At 37.7% G+C, this 24,531-nt stretch overlaps 1 protein-coding gene across 1 annotated transcript in view; it reads left to right on the top strand.

Annotated features, from left to right (window-relative positions):
• The window catches only part of NSUN3 (NOP2/Sun RNA methyltransferase 3), a 58,468-nt gene extending 37,348 nt beyond the window's left edge, over nt 1-21,120 (top strand). The window contains exon 6 of the mRNA XM_047794265.1: nt 19,384-21,120. Within this exon, the coding sequence (XP_047650221.1) occupies nt 19,384-19,654 (271 nt within the window). The 3' untranslated portion in view covers nt 19,655-21,120. The remainder of the gene's footprint in view (nt 1-19,383) is intronic.
• The last annotated feature ends 3,411 nt before the right edge of the window (nt 21,121-24,531 follow it).

The following is a 24,531-nucleotide window of genomic DNA, read 5'->3' as shown; positions in this document are numbered from 1 at the left end:
ATTTGACAGATTGTACATGAACTTCAGCTTTTCACTATAACGTTTTCTTTGGTTGTAGAACATAATTGTGGTAGAGATTTTTTTTATTTGCCTTCTTGCCTAGGCTGCTGTTTGCCAGCAAAAGTAGTAAACTGATACAAAGTGATATATTGAGAAACAGGCAGTGGGAAAATGAAATAAATGGGAATTGCTGAAAAGGAACAAAAATAGAAAAATTAGAAAGGAATACTAGAAGCCAAAAATACAACGTGGAAAGACGTATATGAAATGGTAAGAAAAAGTAAATGAAACAGAACTCCCTGAAATGGTTAAAGGAAAAAGAGATATAAAATGTAGTGGAATTAAACATTTAGGGTGAGGGCAGACAAAAAGAAAGTACTTAGAGATAAAAGCTTTATGGAGCTCATAATAATTAGTTAAAGGTGGTTTTACCATTTATTATTTGTTAAACCATCTTGTAGTAATTAAAATATTTCTGTTGGTACATCAAATTAGGCTAATACATAATTTTAAAGAGTAGATTTCTTTTATTTATTTATTTATTTATTTATTTATTTATTTATTGTTTTTTTTTGTCTTTTTGCCTTTTTTAGGGCCGCTCCCACGGCATATGGAGGTTCCCAGGCTAGGTGTCGAATCAGAGCTGCAGCTGCTGGCCTACGCCACAGCCACAGCAACTCCGGGATCCGAGCCGTGTCTGCAACCCACACCACATCTCACGGCAACGCCAGATCCTTAACCCACTGCGCAAGGCCTGGGATCTAACCCGCAACCTCATGGTTCCTAGTCGGATTCATTAACCACTGAACCACGACGGGAACTCCTCTTTCTTTCTTTTAAATCAGACTGCCTGTCCTCCTCCCCACCACCCCTAGCCTCCCTTGTTTCCCTTAGGTTACTAGAAAGGCAGTGTCAGGGATAACATGCGTTTTTAAATATGTCTTAACAGCATTTTTGTTACCACATATCTCAGTTTTAAAATAGCAACAATGGTTTTCTATAGAGTCACATTCACTTACTAAAAAGTTACCAAACTGTTCCACTCAATGAGAAATGAGACCATGGGAGTTCCCATAGTGGTGCAGTGGTTGATGGATCCGACTAGGAACCATGTGGTTGCGGGTTCGATCCCTGGCCTTGCTCAGTGGGTTGGGGATCCGGCATTGCTTGTGAGCTGTGGTGTAGGTCGAAGATGTGGCTCGGATCCTACGTTGCTGTGGCTCTGGTGTAGACCGGTGGCTACAGCTCCAATTGGACCTCTAGCCTGGGAACCTCCATATGCCACGAGAGCGGCCCAAGAGAAGGTAAAAAGCCCCCCCCCCCCCAAAAAAAAAGAAAAGAAAAGAAATGAGAGCATGATTGCTAAGCAGTAACCTTCATTAACAAATTGCTTTACTTTTTGTAGGAGTTTGTCATTGGCAAGAGGAAAAATCTTTTTTTTTCTCATTTTTATAAATTACTTGTTGCCAAAAGCTTTATTTATTTACTTTTTTCTAAATAAAGCCTCTGGCCTCTACTATTTCCATCTGTTCTATAATGTAAGAGTTGTAGGTTGCTTGAGCTGTTCCCTACTCAGAATTTTTGAGTGTTAGTTGCAATTCACTATTTTCCTGTATTTTACACTGAAAAGTTCTCTTGTTGAGCCACCTCTTGATTAAGGTAACATTCATTCATTCATGTATTATAATAAATATATTTTGAGGATATACTTTCCAGTTGTACTATCTATAAAAAATACAAATTGCGAGTTCCCTGGTAGTGCAGTGTGTTAAGGATCTGGCGTTATCACTGCTGTAGCTCAGGTCACTGCTGTAGTGTGGGTTTGATCCCTGGCCTGGGAATTTCTATATGCCATGGGCATGGCCAAAATATACAAAATGAATATATATTTCAGGGAGCTGGAAATTTATTGCTTGGGTAAAACAGAAGAGGAAAGTATTCCATGGGGAATCAGTGAAAGTTTCAGAGATTATATGAGGTTTGAAGTGGGGTCTGGAGAGATGATAAAATTCTCCTGGTTAAAAGGGAATTGAAAAATAATTTATGTAAGCGTTAGAACTTACTAAGCATCTAGTGAGATGGTATGATGAATTTATTACGAATCTTCACAATCATCAGGGATCCAGGCCCTGTCTATCTTCTACATCATAGTCCAGAGTGATAATCCCAACTCTTAGGTTTAATTTGCATTGCAACCACTAGGAAGGAGCACAACAGCACACCTCACATTATTTCCATTCACACCGTTTGGGTCAGACTTAGTCATATGACTACCTTTAGTGAAAGGCAGTTTAGGAAATTAGCCTTAGTTGTGCCCAAGTAAAAATTCCATTGCTGGGTGTTCCCATTATGGATCAGCAGGTTATGAACCTGAATAGTATCCATGAAGATGCAGGTTTGATCCCTGGCCTTGCTCAGTGGGTAAGGATCTGGCATTCCCATGAGCTCTGGTATAGGTTGCAGACGTGGCTTCGATCCCTTATTGCTATGGCTGTGGCCATGGTGTAGGCTGGTAGCTGCAACTCTGATTCAACCCCTAGCCTGGGAATTTGCATATGCCACAGGTGCAGCTCTAAAAAGGAAAAAAACAAAAAACAAACCAAAACAAAACCAAAAAAAATTCTATTACCACAGAAGGAAGTGAGAACAGATATTGAAGAACAATTAGAAGTATCTGTCACCAGCTGGAAATCCTTTGATCAGATAACCCTGGAGTATGCAAAAAAAAATTAACATGAAAATCCTTTAACAAAAAAATCCTTTAACAGGTTGGAAAGATTTATTAGTAATCAAGAAGTAGATGAGAGGAATTCCTGCCGTGGCCCAATGGTTAACGAATCTGACTAGCATCCATGAGGAGGCAGGTTCGAACCCTGGCCTTGCTCAGTGGAGTTAAGGATCTGGCATTGCCATGAGCTGTGGTGTAGGTTGCTTACATGGCTCAGATCCTGCATGGATGTGGCTATGGCTATGCCTGTGATGGGTAGCCACAGTTCTGATGTGACCTCTAGTCTGGGGACCTCCATATGCCATGGGTACGGCCCTAAAAAGCAAAGCAAAAAAAAAAAAAAAAGTAGGTAACAAAGGCCTTAACTACATGAATGAGAGGGGAGTAGAGATATGTGATCAGATTTGTAAGATATTTTCAATCGAGAATGGAGAGTATTTTGTGACTCACTGACTCTGGAGTGGGAACAAAAAGGTGTCAAGGATAACTGGTTAAGAGCATGAGCTGTAGAGCTCTATTGCATGGGTTTGAATCCTGATTTGGGCATTTACACGTTGCTTGACCCCTGTGTCTTAGTTACTTCACCCACAAAATGAGAATAATAATTCTTATCTCAGAAATTAATTGAAACATTGAATGAGATAACTTATGTAAAACATAACTTTAGGACAGAAGATAAACTAAGGATGATAAAGTTATAGGGAAGACTCAGATTTAGGGAATAGGAAGAAGAGGAAATGTAGATAAGGAGGCTAAAAAGGAACTTCAAAGAAGTAAGAAATTAACAGAGTAGTGTCCAAGACGTCTAATGGGAGAAAGTTTCTTAAAGTTCAGGATGAATCGCAGCATCAAACAGTATGATGAGATGAAGGCTGAAAATAAACCAACTTAGGTTGGCTTTGTATTCATTTTATCAACAAGCTTCTGAGGAAAACATACCTTAACCTACCATGTGGAGTTATGGAAACAATTTACTTAAAGAAATTATCAGATTGTTTGGAATTTGGAATAACCATCAAATTACTCCAGATTATTTGGAATTTAAGGAAGGAGTAACTACCTTTGAGTTTCTAAGCGTTAAAGATTTTGTTCAAATTCTTTAAAACTATGATTTTGATGTCAGTCTGAAGAGGTTCAAATTATGCTTCAGTATGAGGTATTTGCTTTCACTTCCTCATCATAAATTCAGTGCAATAGCCCTTTAATAGGTGAAGATTGCATGCGCTATAAAAGGAGCTGGTAGGCCAGATTCTCAGGTCATAGTTTCAGACCTTCTAATTCTTAGTTCCTTTATATTAAAAGCACCTAAAAGTCTATAGTTGTTCTTTACTCTCAATGAGTATTTAGGACAGTTGGAATAATAAAAACGCATGCGTCATCCTATCTTATTGCCCCAGATTCCATACTTATTTTAGCAGTCATAATGTTTGCTTCAGGGTATACAGCAGTAGTAAAGCTTGCAATCCTTTTCCTGGTATTAGATTAGGGTGGCAGTCTTTGTGCTGCATTAATTAGCTGCGTAACTTCAGGGAAGTCACTGAGTCTTTGCGACCCTCCCTTTGATAAATTGGATTGGACTATTTACCCTATACACCTCATAAGGTTTTATTAACACTCCATGTGTGAAATGCTCTTTAAATTAAGCACTAAATAAACATAAAATAACATTATTAGTTAGGTGATCACTTGTCCTTCCCTTGGTTAACTTAGGAATCAATGTCTCATTGGATTCTTGGACCAAATACATGTTCTTGTGAATTCAGGAGTTTTCTGTCTTTTCAAGAGCAAGAATTTCCTCATGGAGGAATATGTGTGTAGTGTCCTCTGGAAGGATTTCACCTTTTCAGTTTTGAATTTAGTTTTTGTCATTTGGACAGTAAGATATAAAAACTGCCAGTAGTTTTCATAAATTGTTCACATTATCAATTATGTAACTGTTTTTATATATGTTGCAAGTACCCTTGTGTGGAATTTCTGGAACATTGAATATTAATTGGTTACAAGGGATCAAATGGAACAGTGATGCTTCTATGCTCATTTTAAATTTTTTATTTAAATTTTTTTTTTTTTGGTCTTTTTGTCTTTTAGGGCCACACCTGTAGCATATGGAGGTTCTCAGGCTGGGGCTTGAATCAGAGCTACAGCAGCTGGCCTACCCCATAGCCACAGCAATGCGGGACTGGAGCAGCGTCTGTCACCTACACAGCTCACAGCAATGCCGAATCTTTAACCCACTGAACAAGGCCAGGAATCTAACCTGCATTCTCATGGATGCTAGTTAGGTTTGTTAACCGCTGAGCCACAATGGGAACTCCACATGTTTAAAAAGAAATATTTAATGCTAGGGTTTCTAAGAGAAACTAGCTTGCTAATAGTGTGTAAATAAAGGCATTTTTAAGTCTATTTCACTTGGTTGCTTCCCCATATTTACATCTGAAAGAATGGTGTTTGTCACCTTGATACTTTAATTATGGTAGAAGGAACATGAAGAAAGGTGAGGAATAAATGTATTAATCACAGTAATGTTTAGCTATAATCTTAATTTTTCAAGAATACAGATATGTATGATTGCTTTATTTCTGCACCAGAAGTTATTGTAGGAGACAGTGTCTGTAACTTCAGACATGTTATAGGAAGATAGAAAAAAATGTTTATTCTTTGATGTTAAATCATGAGGCCTTAGTATGAAAGGGGAAAAATCATTTTACTGCTTTAGTCAAAAGATGGCACTATAGCTATGCTGATTGTTTTCTTCTGTGGTTTGGGCTCTGGTCTTTTTAAATGCAGAAAACAGTTAAATTTGGTGATCTAATTAACACTGACCCTTCCAACAGAATGCAAAATTTCTAATCAAGGCCCAGAAGAATAGACCAGAAAAATGAAATTTATATTTTTTAAAATGTATTAGGTTTTAATAGCTATTCGTAAAAATAACAATCTCTGAAACTTAGAGATTTGCCAGAGGAAAAATGGCACACTCTGTATCATGTTTTCAATTTTGGTTAAGTTTTAAATAACCTTCCCTTTGAAACTTTGATAACTGTCAGGGTTCCAAGCATTTTGGGTTTTTTTTGTTTGTTTGTTTGTAGTTTTAAAAGGTCATTGAACTTCTGCATTCCTTAAGAAAATACTTTGTTTCCTTTATGGTGTTAAATCAGATAATCATTTTTCTTTTATTTTTGTTGGTCGTGTTTACTTGTTGGTAATTGTAAGACTACATGAACTAGTCTGGAAGCATTAAAGTGGTCTGTCTTTTTGTCCTGGGAAAGCAACATGTTCTGTCTTGTTTCTAAGCTGGTATTATAAATGGCTCTTGGGGCTTGATTCTCTGCTTTTCTCTAAGCAGATCTTTCAAGGATAGAGAAATTCATGAAAAGCACTAAAAAAAAAATACAAAATAAACTCCTGAAAAAATGGCCTTATTTTTGATTGTGCAAAGTGCACTTTTAAAAATACAAACATACAAATCAAAACACTTTTGAGAGGGCTTGCTGTAGGCAAGGACCTATGGTGTACTGAGAAAACACAAAACAGTGCAGTTTTTTTTTTCTTTCATCTATTAGAATAAGAAAATATTGATAGACTCTTAATATAGATTTCAGATTTGCTTACCTGATGCATTTTAAAGTTAACATTTAAATGATTTATTTGTAAAGTAATAAAATTAAGTTTTCTTCAGATAACTAAATGTCAGATAACTTTGTCATGTATATACAGTACAGAAGATATCTTATATAGCTTTACATTGTAATTCATTTGAACCTAAAGTACAAGTCCGTAATCTTCTTCAGAATCTTTGAGGTGAGATGTGTTTCAGAATTCCGATTTTTTTTTTAAGTGAAATTGTATGTATTTGTTGCATCACATCATCCACTTCCCTCAATAGGATCTGGAATAGCACCCTGTAATCAAACATTAATATGTCTACAGCAAAACATTTGAGTAGTTATACCACGTGGGCTCAGTCTTGACCATAAATAGCTTTATATCAATTTAGGTCAAATTTTGAGGCCAATTGAATCTGCCACAAACTTATAAAGAAAGCGGTAGTTTGCAGAACTTTCTGGATTTCATGATGGAGTGTAAGAGACAGTGCACCTCTAAATGCCCTTCAGGTCTACTTTGTGAACTGCCAAAAATCAATTAAGATTTTCTGTTTGTGGAGTTCCTGTCATGGCTCAGTGGAAACGAGCATCCATGAGGATACAGGTTCAATCCCTGGCCTCGTCCAGTGGATTAAAGGATCTGGTATTGTCATGAGCTGTGGTGTAGGCTGGCAGCCACAGCCCCTGGTTCGACCCCTAGCCTGGGAATCTCCATATGCCTTGGGTGTGGCCCCCCCAAAAAACAAAACAAAACAAAAAAAGGTTTTCTATTTGTAAGTGAGGAAAATTTAATTTACCATTAAATTCTAGTAGAGTTCTCACTCTAGCATAGTGAGTTAAGAATCTGACTATAGCAGCTCAGGTTGCTGTGGAGGCATGGGTTTGATCCCTGGCCCAACTCAGGGGATTAAAGAACCCAGCATTACCATAACTGCAGTGTAGGTCACGGCTGTGTCTCAGATTCAGTCCCTGGCCCAGGAATTTTCATATCCTGTGCATGCAGCCATAAAAAACAAAACAAAACAAAAAAACACCATTATATTTTATTTAATCGTTTCTCTTGTAAGAATATGTTTTGTGTTGCTTCGAGCTGCTTTGTTAACTAGGTGGTTTAAGCACAAAATGCATCTCAGCCTCTTCCATAATATACTGAAAGACAATCAAAGATTTGGAAAAATGTGTACAGCCAATATCTGTCATAAAGCAACAGAGTATCTGGAGTAACTTCTATGGCAAGAAAGCCATCATTTATTTTCTGTTAGGGTTACTGTGGTAAAAGCATTTCCCACTCTATAATATGCTATCCAATTAATCAGGATCAACTTTATTTCTATAGTAATGTTATGAGATAGAATCATATTTCATATTTCAAGTAGGGTTAAGCCCTATCAGCACTTAGGTGGGAGGCTTCTGATGGGAATATGTGTTTTGGGGAAATGATAGAACAATTATATTACATGGCAATTCTTCTTCCTTTAAAAGTACTTCCCCTAGCTTTGCATTATAGTTGGACCTCGTGTATCGAATAATATGTAAAACCTGAGATAATGTCTACTACTTCCCATTTCAGTTTAAAGTATTAAATTAGCCTTCTACCTAGTCTTATCAAAATAATACTTTTGTTTCATCTACTGTAGTCATAACATCTTTTTCTGCCTTCTGATAAGTATGATTAGAAAGCTCTGCTGACTATCTCTCTGCCATCAGTTATAACTAACAGTAAAGAAGCCTGTCTTAATTCAACTTGTAATTTCATGCAATATAGTGTTATAGCACAAGTGAAAAATATCCCATTACTCAGGATCTTGTTAAGCCATGAAACTTAGAGTTTTTGAGAAGCCAAGATACACAGCTCATTTGGAGAAGGTTAGCAGAGGGTACCATTATGCCAAAATGGATGTTGCTTAGTTAGTTGTTTAGTTTTACTTCCTTTATTAAAAAAAGAAAAAAGAAAGAAAGAAAAAAAAAAAAGGAGTTCCTGTCGTGGTTCAATGGGTTATGAACCTGGCTAGTATCTGTGAGGATGGGGGTTTGATCCCTGACTTCACTCAGTGGGTTAAGGACCTGGTGTTGCCATGAACTTGGGCGTAGATCACAGATTTGGTTCAGATCCAGGGTTACTGTGGCTGTAGCATAGGCCTGCAGTTGCAGCACTGTTTTGACCCCTAGCGTGGGAATTTCTATATGCTGCAGGTGCGACCCTAAAAAGAAAACAAAATAAAACAAAACAAAAAAATACCTGCATGGCACAGAAATTTATTCAGGCATGGAGAACCTTTTTGCCTTCTACCAGACCTCAGATCGAACATGTATAGCTTTTCTTCTCTAATCCTGACTTATCTTTTTATGTGATCATTACCACAACTTTGTGAGTTTATTAGTATTACTCAGGTTTAACTTCTAAATGTCCCCCACCCCTCTAGAATTTAAAATTCTTTCTGGACTTGTTGCAACCTACTAAGCAATATGTTTGTTATTGTTATCTTTGTTTGTCATTTTCTCTCCTGAAGCAACACAATAGTTCTCTCACACTACTGACTTTCCTTTAAAAAAGGAAAGTTTTTAAAAAGCCTTTTAAAAAGGCCTCTTTTATGATTTAGATGAAATATCCAAATTAATTAGTATAATAATTAATTGGTTCTTATGGGCTATTTCAAAATACGTGTGACTTGTTATAGAAGCAAATTATTTCTTTTTGGCATTATGAAATAAAATAATCCTCAGTGTACAAAAGATTTGGCTATATGAACTCTGGGAGTGAGTTTTTTTTCATATTACTTGTTTTCCTTAATCTTTGAATACAAAATCACGGCATTTTTCAAATCTATAACTACTATAAGCAAAAGGACAAAAATGGTATTTAAATAGTAATCATCAGCAGCAAAACAGTAACAACCTATTTGATAGGACTCTAACATTTGCCATAGGATGGTGAGAGTAACTTAGTTTGTAAAAAAGCTTTTGTGTTGCCACACACAATTCCTTGTTACGAAATTAATGTGACCAGTTAAGTTTTACCAACCCAATTTTAGAAAGCTAAATTATGAATGTTGGAGCAAAAACAAAGCAAAAGTATCAGCCAACATTGCAACATTATAGAAATTAATTTAAATTTGCATCAAGCCTGTAACATAGTGTTTATAAATGATGAGGCTTCTCTGTACTTTTGTATAGCTGTAATGACAAAGAATCATATTTCCTTGATTAGGCGTTGGCTTTGCTAATCGTGGTACTAAGATTAAAATAAGTTCTTTTAATGGGAGTTTAAAGCTATCTACATTCAAATTGTATATATCCCCTGTACAATAATCTAACTTTTTAAAAAGAAAATCATATACGCATTGCTATATTCAGTAGAAAATGATCCAAAATGAGTGTAGTTGTAAATTATACAATTTAGCAAAAATCTACTGATGATCCAGTATGTCACTGTAAAAAACAAAGGAAACTATCACCAAGTATGTGTTAGTTTCCTATTGCCGCTATAACAAATTACTACAAATTTGGTGGTTTAAAATAACACAGATTTAGGGAGTTCCCGTCGTGGCGCAGTGGTTAACAAATCCGACTAGGAACCATGAGGTTGCGGGTTCGGTCTCTGTCCTTGCTCAGTGGGTTGACGATCCGGCGTTGCCGTGGGCTGTGGTGTAGGTTGCAGACGCGGCTCGGATCCCGAGTTGCTGTGGCTCTGGCATAGGCCGGTGGCTACGGCTCCGATTCGACCCCTAGCCTGGGAACCTCCATATGACGTGGGAGCGGCCCAAAGAAATAGCAAAAAGACAAAAAAAAACCCAAACAAACAAACAAAAAAAAAACACCACAGATTTAGGAGTTCCCATCATGGCTTAGCAGTAATGAATCCAACTAGTATCCATGAGGATGTGGGTTCCATCCCTGGTCTGGTTCAGTGGGTTAAGTATCCAGCGTTGCTGTTTCCGTGAGCTCTAGTGTAGGTCGTAGACATGGTTGGATCTGGCATTGCTGTGGCTATGGTGTAGGCTGGCAGCTTCAGCTCCAATCGGACCCCTAGCCTGGGAACTTCTATATACTGTAGGTGCCTAAAAGCAAAAAAGAAACAAAACCCAACAGATTTAGTGTCTTTAACTTCTAGCGGTCAAAATTTCAAAATCACTGATGGAGCTGATGGAGCCTTTCTTCTGGAGGCTCTGGGGTGGTGCTACAGACTTAATGTTTGTGCCTCTCTCCCTCCCCCGTTCATATTTTGAAACCCTAATCCCAGAGATGATCATATTAGGCCTTTCAGAGGTGATTAGGTTATGAGAAAGAGCCCCCATGAAAGGGATTAGTGCCCTTGCAACAGACACCTCAGAGTGCTCCCTAGTCCCTTTTACCAATAGAGGACACAGTGGTCATATCTGAACCAGGAAGCAGGTATCCACATCAGAGGTGGAACCTGCTGATGCCTTAATCTTGGACTTTCTATCCTCCAGAACTGTGAAAAATAAGTGTTTATTGTTTAAACCACCAAGTCTAGGGTGGTTTTTTTCTTTCTTTTTTTTTTTTTTTTAAATGGCTGCATTTGCAGAATATGGAATTTCCTGGGCCAAGGATTGAATCCCAGCCACAGCTGTAAGCTACTCTGCACCTGCCTCAAGGCAACACTGGATCCTTTAACCCACTGTGCAAGGCCAGGGATTGAACCCTGGCCTCTGGAGTAACCCGAGCCACTGCAGTCAGATTCTTAACCCTCTGCACCACAGCAGAAACTCCTAGTGTATGGTATTTTTGTCATAGCAGCCCAAACAGACTCAGACAGGGAGAATGATTTCTTTATATTTTCCAGCTTCTAGACACAGCCCACATTCCTTGGCTTATGGCCTTTGGCCAGCAACCCTGACACTCCAACCTTAGCTTCAGTCATCACCTGTCTTTCTCTGACACTCTTGACTCCCTTTTCTATTTGTAAGGATCTTTGTAGTTATATTGGGCCCAGATAATCCAGTGTAATCTCTCATTTTAAAATCCTTAGTTTAATCATATCTACCCATACGTTTTGCCAAGTAATGTGACATGTTTAAAAGTTCTGGGTATTAGGTTGTGGACATTTTGGGGGGCCATTATTCTTCCTTCCATGAAATGTTATCCCATTAATGGTTCACATCTCTGGTGTCTGAATCCTAACTGTTTTTGTTTCTGTGGGGAATATTAGGGGACAGTAAGAAGTAAGAAGACACATAAAAAGCTTTTTTTCAGCGACTAACAACAAACCCTTGAGGGTTAAGTAGCCCTAGAGTGGTGGGAACCTCTCAAAATATTTTTTAATAAATAGATACATGAGAAGACTACAAATACTGGATACCATAAATCATTAGTTGTCTGGACCTTAGGGAATACATTTTCTAGAGAGTTTATTCCTTAAAAAAAATAAACAACAGTCCTCTCTAGGAAAATTTCTGATGTTTATCCTGTTGACATAGCTTCCTTTAAATTTGTTATCATGGAAATATATCATATGGGTAACAGTATGAGTGAGCTTTCAGTTAAAAATAACTTATCCCTACCTTTCTCTTCCCCTAGTCTCAGTACTCAGAGGTGACCACTTGTAATTATTTGTTCTTTATTTATTCTGCAGGTCACTCCCAAACTTCTAAATAATATGTTTATCCTTTATTATTTTATTTATTATCAACTTTAGACATTGACTACAGACATGCCTCATTTTATTGTGCTTCCCAGATATTTCGTTTTTACAAATTGAAGGTTTATGACAACCCTGCATCTAGCTAATCTGTTGGCACCATTTTTCTAATAGCTTTTATTCATTTTGTGTCTCTGTGTCACTTTTTGGTAATTCTTGAAATATTTCAAACTTTTCATTATAATTGAATTTGTTTTTTGTTTGTTTTTTGTTTTGTTTTGTTTTTTTGCTATTTCTTTGGGCCGCTTCCGCGGCATGTGGAGGTTCCCAGGCTAGGGGTCTGATCGGAGCCGTAGCCACCGGCCTACGCCAGAGCCACAGCAACGCAGGATCCGAGCCGCGTCTGCAACCTACACCACAGCTCATGGCAACGCCGGATCCTTAACCCACTGAGCAAGGGCAGGGACCGAACCCGCAACCTCATGGTTCCTAGTTGGATTCGTTAACCACTGCGCCACGACGGGAACTCCTATAATTATATTTGTTACAGTGATCTGTGATCAATGATATTTGATGTCACTATTGCAAAAATATAACTTACTGAAGGCTCAGATGATGGTTAGCAGTTTTCATCAATAAAGTATGTTTTAATTAAGGTATGTACATTGTTTTTTAGCCATAATGTTATTGGACACTTAATAGACTATAATATAGTGTAAACATAGCTTTTGTGTGCACTAGAGAAACCAAAAAATTGATAACTCTCTTTATTGGGACATTGCTTAATTGTGGTCTGGAACTGAACCCGCAGTATCTCCAAGGTGTGCCTGCACTGACTTCTTCCTGGAGCTTATCTCACTTAAACCTCCCTTACCTCTTCACACTACTCTGCAGCCTGTGTTCTTGCCTTGTTCCAGTTTTTCCCTCAGTCAGCTTGGAAACTTAGTATTGCACACTGGGATCTACTTTTCCAGTTCTGTTAGTGGGGAAACATACCTCTAAAACACTTCATGCTTTATTTATTTATTTTTTTAAATAATCGGGGCAATGTCTCTTGGTCTCCCTTTTTGTAATATAAGAGTATTTAACCCCCACCCGATCTGACATTTCTTTCTTCCTTCTACTTTCCAGTGTCTTACACCTGCACCTTTATATGGTGTTAAGCTTTGACAGTATATCCGAGATTTTATAATCTGTTCTGAAACATTACCAAGATTAGTCTACGGAATGATTCTGAACATTGAGGACCAATAATCAATATATATTGATTAATCCTGTAAATGTCGTTCATTGCAGAATGGACTTCTGTGTTAGAATTAAATTTCTTTCTCTGTTGGTTCAATGTTATGATCAGAGTGACACTAAGAGGAAGTTTTTCTTAGAATCAAATTAGGTGGGACAGCCTCTCTCTCTCTCCTATCTCCTGTCCCCTTCCTCTCCCTCTTCCCACCATTACTCCACCACCCCAGTTGCATGTACCAGATCTTCAAGGTTTTCTCAGTTTTCAGTCCTTTCATCTCTTCTGTCCCTTCCCACTTCTCTCTAGAGTAGTTACCCTCTCAAGGCTCCCCTGCAGTTATTATTCTGAGACTTCACTCCCTTCACTGTTTTCTGTGTCACATTTCTTCTCTTTCTTGATTTACCTCCTCATTTTGCTAGAGGTAAAATTTCTGAGTCATCAGATATCTGAAAGTTTCTGTCTCCCTCCTATATATTTATTTGACAGTTTGACCATAAATAGCACTCATTTTAAATTGCTTTTTTCCCCCAAGATTTGAAGGGTACTACCACTCCACTAATGTCAGTCTGATTCCTGGAGCCTTATAGGTGACCTTTTTTCTCTCTGGAGGCATTTAGCATTTTCTCTTTGTTCTCAAAGTTCTAAAAATTAACAATAATGCATCTAAATATGGATGTTTTTTATTCATTATAAGCTTTGAGTTTGGGCAGTGTTATGACAGTTTTGGAGTTTTGACATTGCAGAGACCCTCTGCACCCTCTCCTAGCTCTCTGATCTCATCTCATCCTGCCACCACTTCCTCCCTGCGCTATAGCCACATTGGCCTCCTCTGAGGATCTTTGCACAGGCTATTCCTCTTGTGTAGAATGCTCTTCCCTCAGATATCTAAGAGGCCCACTTCCTTCCCTCCCCCTCAGGTCTTTTTCAAATGTCACTTCCTGAAGTGTCATCCTGTTTTGATTATCCTTCTTAAAATTGCAATCCCCCATACCATTCAAGCACTCCTAATCCTTTTAGCTTGATTTAATTTTCTTCATTAAAACCTATCACTAAGTAAAAAAATATATGCAAACTGTGATATTTGAATATGTATTTGGGTTTTGATCCTGGCTCCAGGCCAGAACTCCTAAAACTTTTGGAATTCCCTAAATGATAAGAGTGATGGGAATGTCTTTTGTTATAATATCTGGCTTTGCTAAGGGTGAAAGGAGCAACTTTCCATTATTCATAAAGAGCCCTTTTCAATCATACCTGAGTTTATGTTAATGAGATGACTTGAATAGCCCCTAAGGATGGGGAACTGGTTGCTAGGTTGTCAGGGGAACCAATGGTGTGATTAAGAGGGTTGGAACTTTCAGTGCTCACTGTCCCCTGTTGAGGGAAGGGAGAGGAACTGGAGATGGAGATCAATCACCAGTGGCCAATGATTTAATCAATTACACTTACTTAATGAAGTCTCTATAAAAAACCATCACTGAAGAGATTTGGAGGGCTTTCAGGATGGTGAGGAGGTGCTGGGAGGGTGATATGCCTGGAGAGGACATGGGAGCTCTGCACCCCTCTCCCATACTCTGCCCTGTGCATCTTCATCTAGCTGTTCCTGACTTGGATCTTTTAATAATAAATCTGTAATATAGTAAGTAAACTGTTTTTCCTGAATTGTGACAACCATTCTAGCAAATTATTTAACCGAAGAAGGGGCTTATGGAAATTCCTGATTTATAGCCAGTGAGTCAGAAATACCAGAGACTTGAACTTGCAGTTAGCATTTGAAGGATAATCCTGTGGGACTTGATACCAACTCCTGGTGGATAGTGTCAGAATTGAATTAAACTGTAGGACTTGCAGTCACTGTTTGCAGAAAATTGGAAGATTGCTTGGTGAGGGAAAAACACGTGCACACACACATATACATACACACATATGTGTATGTGTGTGTGTATATATATGTATAATTATGTTTACATATGTGTGTATATGTGTAAATACTTTGTGTTAATTTGTTAGGACTACCATAGCACAGTATCATGGATTGAATGGCTTAACCAACACAAATTTATTGTCTCACAGTTCTGAAAGCTAGAAGTCTGAGATCAAGGTGTCCGCAGGGTAGTTTCTTCTGAGGCTTCTCTACCTGGATGACTGTCTTCTCCCTGTGTCCTCACTTGGTCTTCCTTCTGTAATTCTGTGTCCAAATTTCCTTTTCTTACAGGGACAGCAGACATATTGGATTAGGGCCTATCCCAGTGACCTCATTTCAACTCAGTTAAATCTTTAGAGATGTTACCTCCAAATATAGACATATTCTGGGGTACTGGGGGTTAGGGCTTCAACACAGGGATTTTTGAGGAGATGCAGTTCAGCCCATGATAGGCTTACTTATTTTTTATAGTCTATCTCCCTCAGCTGGAATGTAAGCTTCATGAAGATGTGTTTTTGTTGTTCTATTTCGATGTATACCCAACATCTAGAAAACTGTCCAGCAACATAATAGATGCTGAATAAATAATAATGAATGTTCTAGCCTTTGATGAGTTATTCTAATCTGAACACTTCTGTCCTTTTCATAGAACTGAAAAATTCTCATTATTTCACTGATTCAAGTTCTTTATGTTATCTTTCCAGTACTTCTTTTTCATTGAAATTTCAGCCTACTTGATTGAACATCCCTGTCTCATTTTCACTCAATCTGTTGTTCCACTTTCTTGGAAGATTTTTCAACCTTAACTTCCAAACACTTCTACAAAACATTCTTTATTTAAACATATATTTCACTCCTAGGAGCCCTCTTCTTGGTCCAGTTTTGTGGCATTTTATTATTGTTTTGTGGCTGTTATATTTTTGCTGATCTTTCTGCATTTATTAGGTTTTTTTTTTTTTTTTTTTTTTTTTTTAGGGCTGCACCCACAGCAGACTCCCAGTCTAGGTGTCCAGTCAGAGTTGCTGTGGCTGTGGTGTAGCTGCAGACCTACCCCACAGCCACAGCAACACGGGATCCTTAATCCACTGAATAAGGCCAGGGCTCGAATTCTCATCCTCATGGATGCTAGTCCAGTTCGTTAACCACTGAGCCACTATGGGAACACATGTTTCTTTTATTCTTTATCTCACATATTGCCTAAGCATTTCTTACCTTTAGTTATCCTTCATGTACATTTTTATTTAATAATGGGACAATAAAGTACTAGGAGGTTTATTTTAGGCCTAAGACTTTTTGCCTGGTGATGTCAGTTGATGATTTGCTGAATGCAAATGTCCTTGGCATGAGGGGTAAACACCCACAGCTGCCTTAGGTGTAGTTTATTCAACTTTCTTTTTTTTTTTGTCTTTTTGCCTTTTCTAGGGCTGCTCCCGCAGCATATGGAGGTTCCCAGGCCAGGGGTCCAATCGGAGCTGTAGCCGCCAGCCTGCGCCAGAGCCACAGCAACACCAGATCTGAGCTGCCTCTGTGACCTACACCACAGCTTACGGCAATGCCAGATCTCCAACCCACTGAGCAAGGCCAGGGTTCAAACCCACAACCTCATGGTTCCTAGTCAGATTTGTTAACCACTGAGCCACGACGGGAACTCCCTATTCAACTTTCTTAAATAAAAACCTTCCAACTTTTTACCTGGCTGCCTGATTTGCCATATATTGGCATCTGCAATCCATGATTTCTTATGTATGTTTTGAATTAATATCTTTGTTTTTACTTTTTTACCGCCATCACATTTCCTCTTGCTTTTCCTGGTCCCCCTGTAGTTTGGCAGATCGAATTGAAACTGACAGCATTAATGGCCTGAACCTAACTAACCTAAAACCAGATTGGAACTTGAACCCATGTGCCGGGACTTGAACCCAGGCACAAACCCAGATTGGGACTTGAACCCACGGTTTTAAATTAGAATCTCTCAACCTGTGTCTGGACTCACGGAGGTTCGTGTTCTTCATGTCTCTGCGCAGAAGGAATTCAGCAAGAGACAAAGTAATAGGCAAGAAATAGATTTATTAAGATAGGACACTTGTGAGAGATGCAAGTGGGCAGGCAAGGAAGCTCTTCCCCAAGGATCCTTGGGCTACAGTTTTATCATCCAAGGGGAATGGGGGTTGGAAAAGTTCGCCTCTTCCTTTCTGGGAGTAGTAGCTCCTCTTTGGTATCCAGTAAGGTGTGTATTGAAATCTGCAGAAGCCTCAGAAAAGAAAATCATGGACTTGGAGAAAAGACTTGTGGCTGCCTGATGGGAGGGGAAGGGAGTGGGAGGGATCGGGAGCTTGGGCTTATCAGACACAATTTAGAATAGATGTGCAAGGAGATCCTGCTGAATAGCATTGAGAACTTTATCTAGATACTCATGTTGCAACAGAACAAAGGGTGGGGAAAAAAATGTAATTGTAATGTATACATGTAAGGATAACTTGATCCCCTTGCTGTAGAGTGGGAAAAAAAAAAAAAAAGAAATCTGCAGAAGGGTGGTCCTCAAACTCTTGCCCTTGGTCTGAATATGAATGCAGGCCTAATCCCATCCCCCACCCAGTAACCTGAGGCAATTCTCAAGGCTTCACTAACTGAAGGAAGCCTGCCTTGTGCTGATGGTTTTCTTGAGCAATTTATTAACTTACAGTGATCTCCCAATGTCCCCTAAGTTTCCCTCTTTAAATATGGTCCTTTATCAGGATGTCTACAACTACCTGTTCCTACTCCATCCCTATCAGAATTATATGCCCTCTGTGACTGTCATCCTTTCTCCACCCTGTTCCTTCACTACCACTCCTCTGTCATCTTTCAGAAATGTGTTGAAATTCACTGTTAAAGAGTCTTTCTGTCCTTTTTACTTTATCGTTTTGAGTTAGTACTTATTTTTATTTTTTATGTTATATTTAAGGATATCTAAAGAAAGAGGGAGGAGAGAAAATCTTGTTATCAGTTTACTTGTCTTGACTTAGAATTCTTTGATCCTTTTATAACTGAACATAGAAAACAAAATTTGAACTTATTTCAGTGATGTGGATCTTCATTATAAACCTCAGTTATGGGGATATGCTCTAGTTGTTTAGGTGAGAGATCGAAGTGACTGTACTCCTCAATACAGTCAAGATTCTGGAACATGATTTCTCAAAAAAAAAAAGTTCTTTGATTAGTAATTAATTGTTCTAGGGTAACCACAACAGCAGGACTAAAATTTTTCTAGTTTTCTCTCTCAGGAGATGACCTTGCTTCTCTTATTATCAAGGCTGTCTATCATGAACTTTCATTTAACTTAAAACGTCTTGGCTCCCCATTCATGGGCCCGTGTTTTTTCAGGTGAAGAGGTGGAATCCCCTTTTTCTGAAGTTAACTCCTCCATTTGCAGTCTGAAGCCTTGGGACTGCTTCTCTCTTGGGTCTGCATTTATAAATGTGTTCAGAACTTTCCCTTAAAAAACGGAAACCAAAAAAAAACCCCAAATCTTTCTTCCCATCTTTACCCTGAAGCTTCACTTTCATGTGGAGAAGACTTCTTAATTTTTTCTACGTTCTACCTCTCTTTACATACAGGCATTCTTTGAGTGTCTTTTTTTCTTTTTATGGCTGTGCTGCAGCTTATGGAAGTTCCTGGTCTAGGGGGTCAAATGAAACTAGAGCTGCAGCTGCTGGCCTACACCACAGCCATGGGCAACACTGGATCTGAGCCGCACCTGCCACCTACGCTGAGGCTTGCAGCAACGCTGGATCCTTAACCCACTGAGCAAGGCCAGGGATTAAACCTGCATCTTCACGGAGACAACGTAGGATTCTTAACCCACAGAGCCACAGTGGGAACTCCTGAGTGTCTGTCTTTAGTTCACTTTTTTCCCTTGTTCTTTTCCTGGGAAATCCTATTTATTGCCATAACTTCAACTATCACTGAGCCCTACTCCTTTCCTGAAGTTTAGATGCTCCTTCTCAGCTATCTGTTAGTATATTCAAAGACAAACCCATTATTCCATGCTTTATCTCCTTCCTCCTGTCCTTAGAAGAACAAAACAATGAACTAAATATACTCTCTGTCTTTCCCATGTTAGTTGGTCTGAGTATCATTTTCCCAGTCATCCAGGGATACATATAAACAGTTTTATGGCTAGAAAATGCCCAAAGTTATTACAGTCTGAGTCGGGTTAATTTTGAGTATGTAAGCATTTTCACTCTCAGCCCCCATAGTTCCTTTTTAATGTACCTAACTCATCTTCTGCATTTTCTTGATTATACACAGGTCTGCAATTAAGGCCTTACGTCCTGGAGGGCTGCTTGTGTACTCAACATGCACACTTTCCAAGGCAGAAAATCAAGATGTGATCAGTGAAGTTTTAAACTCCTGTAATAACATCATGCCTGTGGACATTAAGGAAATGGCAAGAGCTTGCTCCCAAGACTTCACATTTGCACCCACTGGCCAGGAATGTGGGCTTTTGGTGATTCCAGATAAGGGGAAAGCCTGGGGCCCAATGTACGTGGCCAAATTGAAAAAATCACAAACTACTTGAAATTGTTGATAAGCATTTTTGTAAACCATTGCATGGATAGTACATAAATGTATTATTGTATTTATTTTTCTACTTTCTCTCCGGGTTAACATTTAAATAATAATGGAGTCACTTTCCCTAGGTCTGTTTGGAATTCTATTTAACTGATACTTTAGCATCTCGGAATTTTTCAAATGTATTTTTTCCTGGAAATATAGCTATAGTAATGATTTAAGATGGTGCAGATGGTGTTTGTTCTGCATAATAAATCTACTGTCTTTTACTTGGCATTTTGTAGTTAAATTAATCAGGATACATTGTCTTATGCATTAAATGTTAGAAATACATTCCATCCATAATCTTGGTGCTTTGAACCTTTAAAAATGCACCTTTGCTGGCCCTCTTGTCATTTTTTTTTCCTATCAAATATATAGATTCTTTCAGAGTTTTTTCTCCCTTTTCTGTAAGAACTGATTGGTATTCTGAGACTAACTTCTTATAAACACTATTTCTAGTGCTAACAAAATACATTTCTCATTTGCCAAGTTGTTTTTTGTTAAGAACTATCTCTTGTTTACTGCAAAGGTCAGTGACTCTATTGACACTAGCTTTATTTCTCCACTTTTTTTTGTATTCACAAATACAAATTGAAAGGGTAAATTATGTTGAAAGGCCATTAGAACAGCAGATTCACATGCACATGTTTGACTTTCGACATTCAGCTTGTAGAATAATGGAGTCTATCCAGCAGGCTATAAAGCAAGTACTTGAGACAAAACCAGAATGATTAATAACTGCAATAACTGAACTATATTTGGAGAGTTTTGCTACATAATTGCAGTCATAATGAGCACTACAGAATCTGATTATCTTACAGTTGCAATCTGGAGGGGCATTTTATTTCACTCCGTTATGAAATGTTATCTGAGAGTATGATGTCACATATTAATGTACAAGAGGGAGATGCCTAATGAGAGTGGATTATACTATTACCAAAACCCAATACCATTTACTAAGTGGCTCTCCTTGTTTACACAAATCCTGGGAATATTGTGTACATGTCTGTTTTATGTACTTGGGATTTTAGCCTCAGGTTTGGATTGTGTTTTCTCTAGAAATTGCTTCACTCAGAGTCAAAACATATTTTTGTAACTATTAAGAAAAATTATATAGCGTATTTCAAAAATTCTATTTAGAAATTAGCTTAAAAAAAAAAACCTCTTGACTATAGAAATACAAAATTCTGCTGAAGCGGAATCCTTTTGAATTGTTATATTACTATTTGCTCATTTACTGTTTTTACTTTGCAAACATGTATAACTGGGTTCCTGTAACTGGGAAGTCCTGATTAGAATGTTTTTCTGTATCTTCATTGCCTTAACCATTTTGTTTCCTTTATATCCAGCCAATATGTTTGAAGAAAACTTGATCTCTTGGACTCAATCAAATGTACCAGGTTAATACAGAAGATTAATAATGATGGAAAAGATTTTTATTTTGTGTGTGTGGCTATTTTTTTTTTAGTTTGTGCTTATTGGGTTTTATTTTTTTTTCAATTTGAAATTGTCTTCAGATACTGTAGGTCTAAACAGTGCATTTATCCTATATAGATTAATCACAAAGTAAATTTTCACAATGTACTTTTTCCAGCGTCATTATTTTCCCAACATAATGCCATGAAGCCTAATCTGAATACTTAGTGTATCATTGGATTAGACCTTTCTATGATTACTGAAAAAATGTAAATATATATACATATATATAGTGTATATTAGCTCACTTCATTATTATCAATAATTACAATGAAACAGCTGACATTTATTGAGCATTAAATATTTGATTAAGTTCTTTATATATATTTTCTTTTTGAACTTTAAAACAACTCCAGGAGTGAGTACTGTAACCACCTTATGTTGTTTTTTGTTTTTTGGCTGCCCTGCAGCATGTGGATTTCCTAGGCCAGGGATCAGATCCCAGCCCTAGTTGAGATTTATGCCTCAGCTATGGCAATGTTGGGTCCTTTAACCCACTGTTCCAGGTCAGGGGTTGAACCTGCATCCCAGTGCTCCAGAAACACTGTCAGTCCCACTGTGCCACAGCAGGAGCTCCTGTAACTGCCTTTTGTGAATGAGAAAACACAAGTTTAGTGCTGTCCCTAATTTACCAAGGCTACACTGGTAAGTAAAAGGTGGAAGCAAGATTAAAACTAGCTCCAAAGGCCAAGCCCTTCTCACTACACTATGGTCTCTCACAAAATATACGTTTTAGGAAACTTTTAGATGATCAACTAGATCTACCCTTATTCTTTGCTGCTTAGTTTTCCCCCCGTGTGCAACTCTCTATTCTCAGGACATCAAAGAGTTAATACTTGAGAAACAAAAAAGCAGCTCTAAAATATTTCTGGCTGTGTTCTAAAGAAGTGCCTCTTGTGATTACAATACCCAGAAATCTCACAGAGATATTCTGTGCCTTCATTTTCTTTGCAGATGCTGAACTGAAGAATAGAAATTTGAAGCAGCCTTGCAATGTCAATTGAAAAGCAAGGAGTAATTGATATTACTTTCTGTGGCATTGAGTTACTTTCAAAATAGCTTTATAAAAATTTAGGTTGCTTACCAACACATAACTTTCCTCTGTCATCAGCACACTGAACAGCAACTAGTTTCAGAAATAGACTGTGAATAAATGTAATGTATTTAAATGCTTTGTACTGAATTTTTAAAGCATCAGATATTATCTGTAGCTTGGAGTCAAGGCAGCCTAAAGTTATCTTATTATATATATCCATATAGCCTTATATTGAAGATTGCATGTTACCCCCATAACAGTATTATGAAAAATATCCTTTTGTAAAGTGTAAGTAGGCATAAAATAATAGACACCAGAACACTTGCTACATGACTAAATTAAGTAATCACAAATCTAATAGGCCCTTTTCCAAGAAGACTTTATGTCTGGAGATAAGCACCATATAATCTGCACAGACTAATGCAGTTTATCAGGAATACAAAGAGAAAATTGGAACAAATAGCAACAATTTTATTAGATGCCAAGTAGTCTTCTGTTGCAATTGAATGGGATGACTTGTATGTTAGGTAAATTTGGCTTTGGGGACAAATATAATAGCACAATTTATTTTCAGCCCATTTATATGGTTGAAATCAATGGTTTACAATCTTCTTTGCCTTGCCTTATTGCTGCATTGGGGAGGAAAGTAAGGATGATACCCATTACTGATGTTACTCTTCAGGCTGACATTGGAGCTATAATAGCACCCAGATCCCCTGGGTATCTGAAGGATATTCAGATGAAGGTTCACAAGTTAACTAAAGTCTGCTGATAATCTACTACTTGTGCTGAAAGCCCTAAGAGCATCTGTCCTGAAAACGTTAAAAGTAATGTCAGAATTTAGAATGGCTTCAGGCTGCAGTCAATGGGAGAGAATCAGAAATACTATCTTAAAGTCACTTCTATTTATATTACTTATTATATGAAATTTAAAATAAAATGAAAATTTATAAAGAATTGATTGGGATTCCCATTAGGGAATGATTAAATGATAGAATGGAAAAAAAAAAAAAAAAACCCTTAAAAAATTGACCTGTCAATTCAATGCTAAGATTTTTAAAAAATAGGTTTCACTAAATTTAAGAAGGAAGAGAACCTGGTAGAGCATGTACCTCTTTAAAATTTAATTAGCTCAATCTAGTATTAACTTCATACCTTTCTGTAAGTTTTCACAAATGAGGAAAGTAATTTCCTTGGTCATGTGAGACCATATAGTAGTGTTGAAACTGGGTGAAAGCATATGCTACCTTAGGAAAAGAACTGTTTGCTTCATTGGAAGCTATTTGATGGCATAGGTCATGACTCAATTAAGCTTGCTATGGCTTGTCAAAAGGAATTTTCTGCTGCATATTGCTATGGAAGAGCCCATTACACACAAATAACTATACAACCTAGCAGAATCAACAGACTAAAATGTATAGCCTATTGAAAAATAAGAAATAGAACTAAAGCACCTTTTTCCTAGTTCTTAAAAACAAGTGGGAGCAAAAATTGCAGGTATTAAAGAATCTATACATGTGTGTGTAACAGGGTCTCCATGCTGTACAGTAGAAAATTGACTGTGAGCCAGCTATAATGATAAAAATAATTGTAAAAAAATTGCAAGTATTAATAAGAATGGGCGAAGTTAAGAGGGATTAGCATTGGTGACGAGAAAAGAGGGACTAGGCTTATTTTAATTTATAATTATTAAGGAGTAGAGAGGATTATTCATTTACTCATCCAAGTGAGGTGTTAACAACCTTCACACAATGGTAAACTTTTCTTCCATTCTGGTATTATAGTAATCTCTGAGGTGAGGGGCAGAGAAATGAGGAGTCTAGAGAACTTGTGCTGACTCATGAATTTATGTTAGTGGGGGGGGGGGGCAGGATTACTGTGGGCTTTTATCTCATAGCTGTCAACTCCTAAGAAAAGGGAAGTCTTTTGGTACCCAGCTCTGATGCCACTGGAAATTGTTTTGTGTGATTTTTAGCCACTATGAGCCAATAGAACTACTACATCTGATATTTAAACCTGAAACTCTAGATAAATCCAGTAGCCTACACATCTACTGATATACGGAGATGGCTGATCATTGTTTGGAAAAAAAGAAAATAATATAGTAGTGCAGATTGATGTTATTATGAATTCATGCACCTGTATAGATGGATTTCACTACAAATTTATGCTCACTTTTCTAAGTCTCTTACATTGCTTAATAACTTTGGCTATTATTTGACCAACTTCCATTTCCATTATTAGTGACTTTTCCAAACTTCTACCATTCCCTATAGCTCTTCTGTATAAACAGTCTGCTCTTTCCTTTCAGGAGATGCTGCTGCCTCAGT

This window comes from Phacochoerus africanus, chromosome 1 (genome assembly GCF_016906955.1).
Source record: "Phacochoerus africanus isolate WHEZ1 chromosome 1, ROS_Pafr_v1, whole genome shotgun sequence".
Taxonomy (NCBI): Eukaryota; Metazoa; Chordata; class Mammalia; order Artiodactyla; family Suidae; genus Phacochoerus; species Phacochoerus africanus.
The sequence above is the reverse complement of the archived record's forward strand: the minus strand, read 5'-3'. Positions and strand labels throughout refer to the sequence as shown.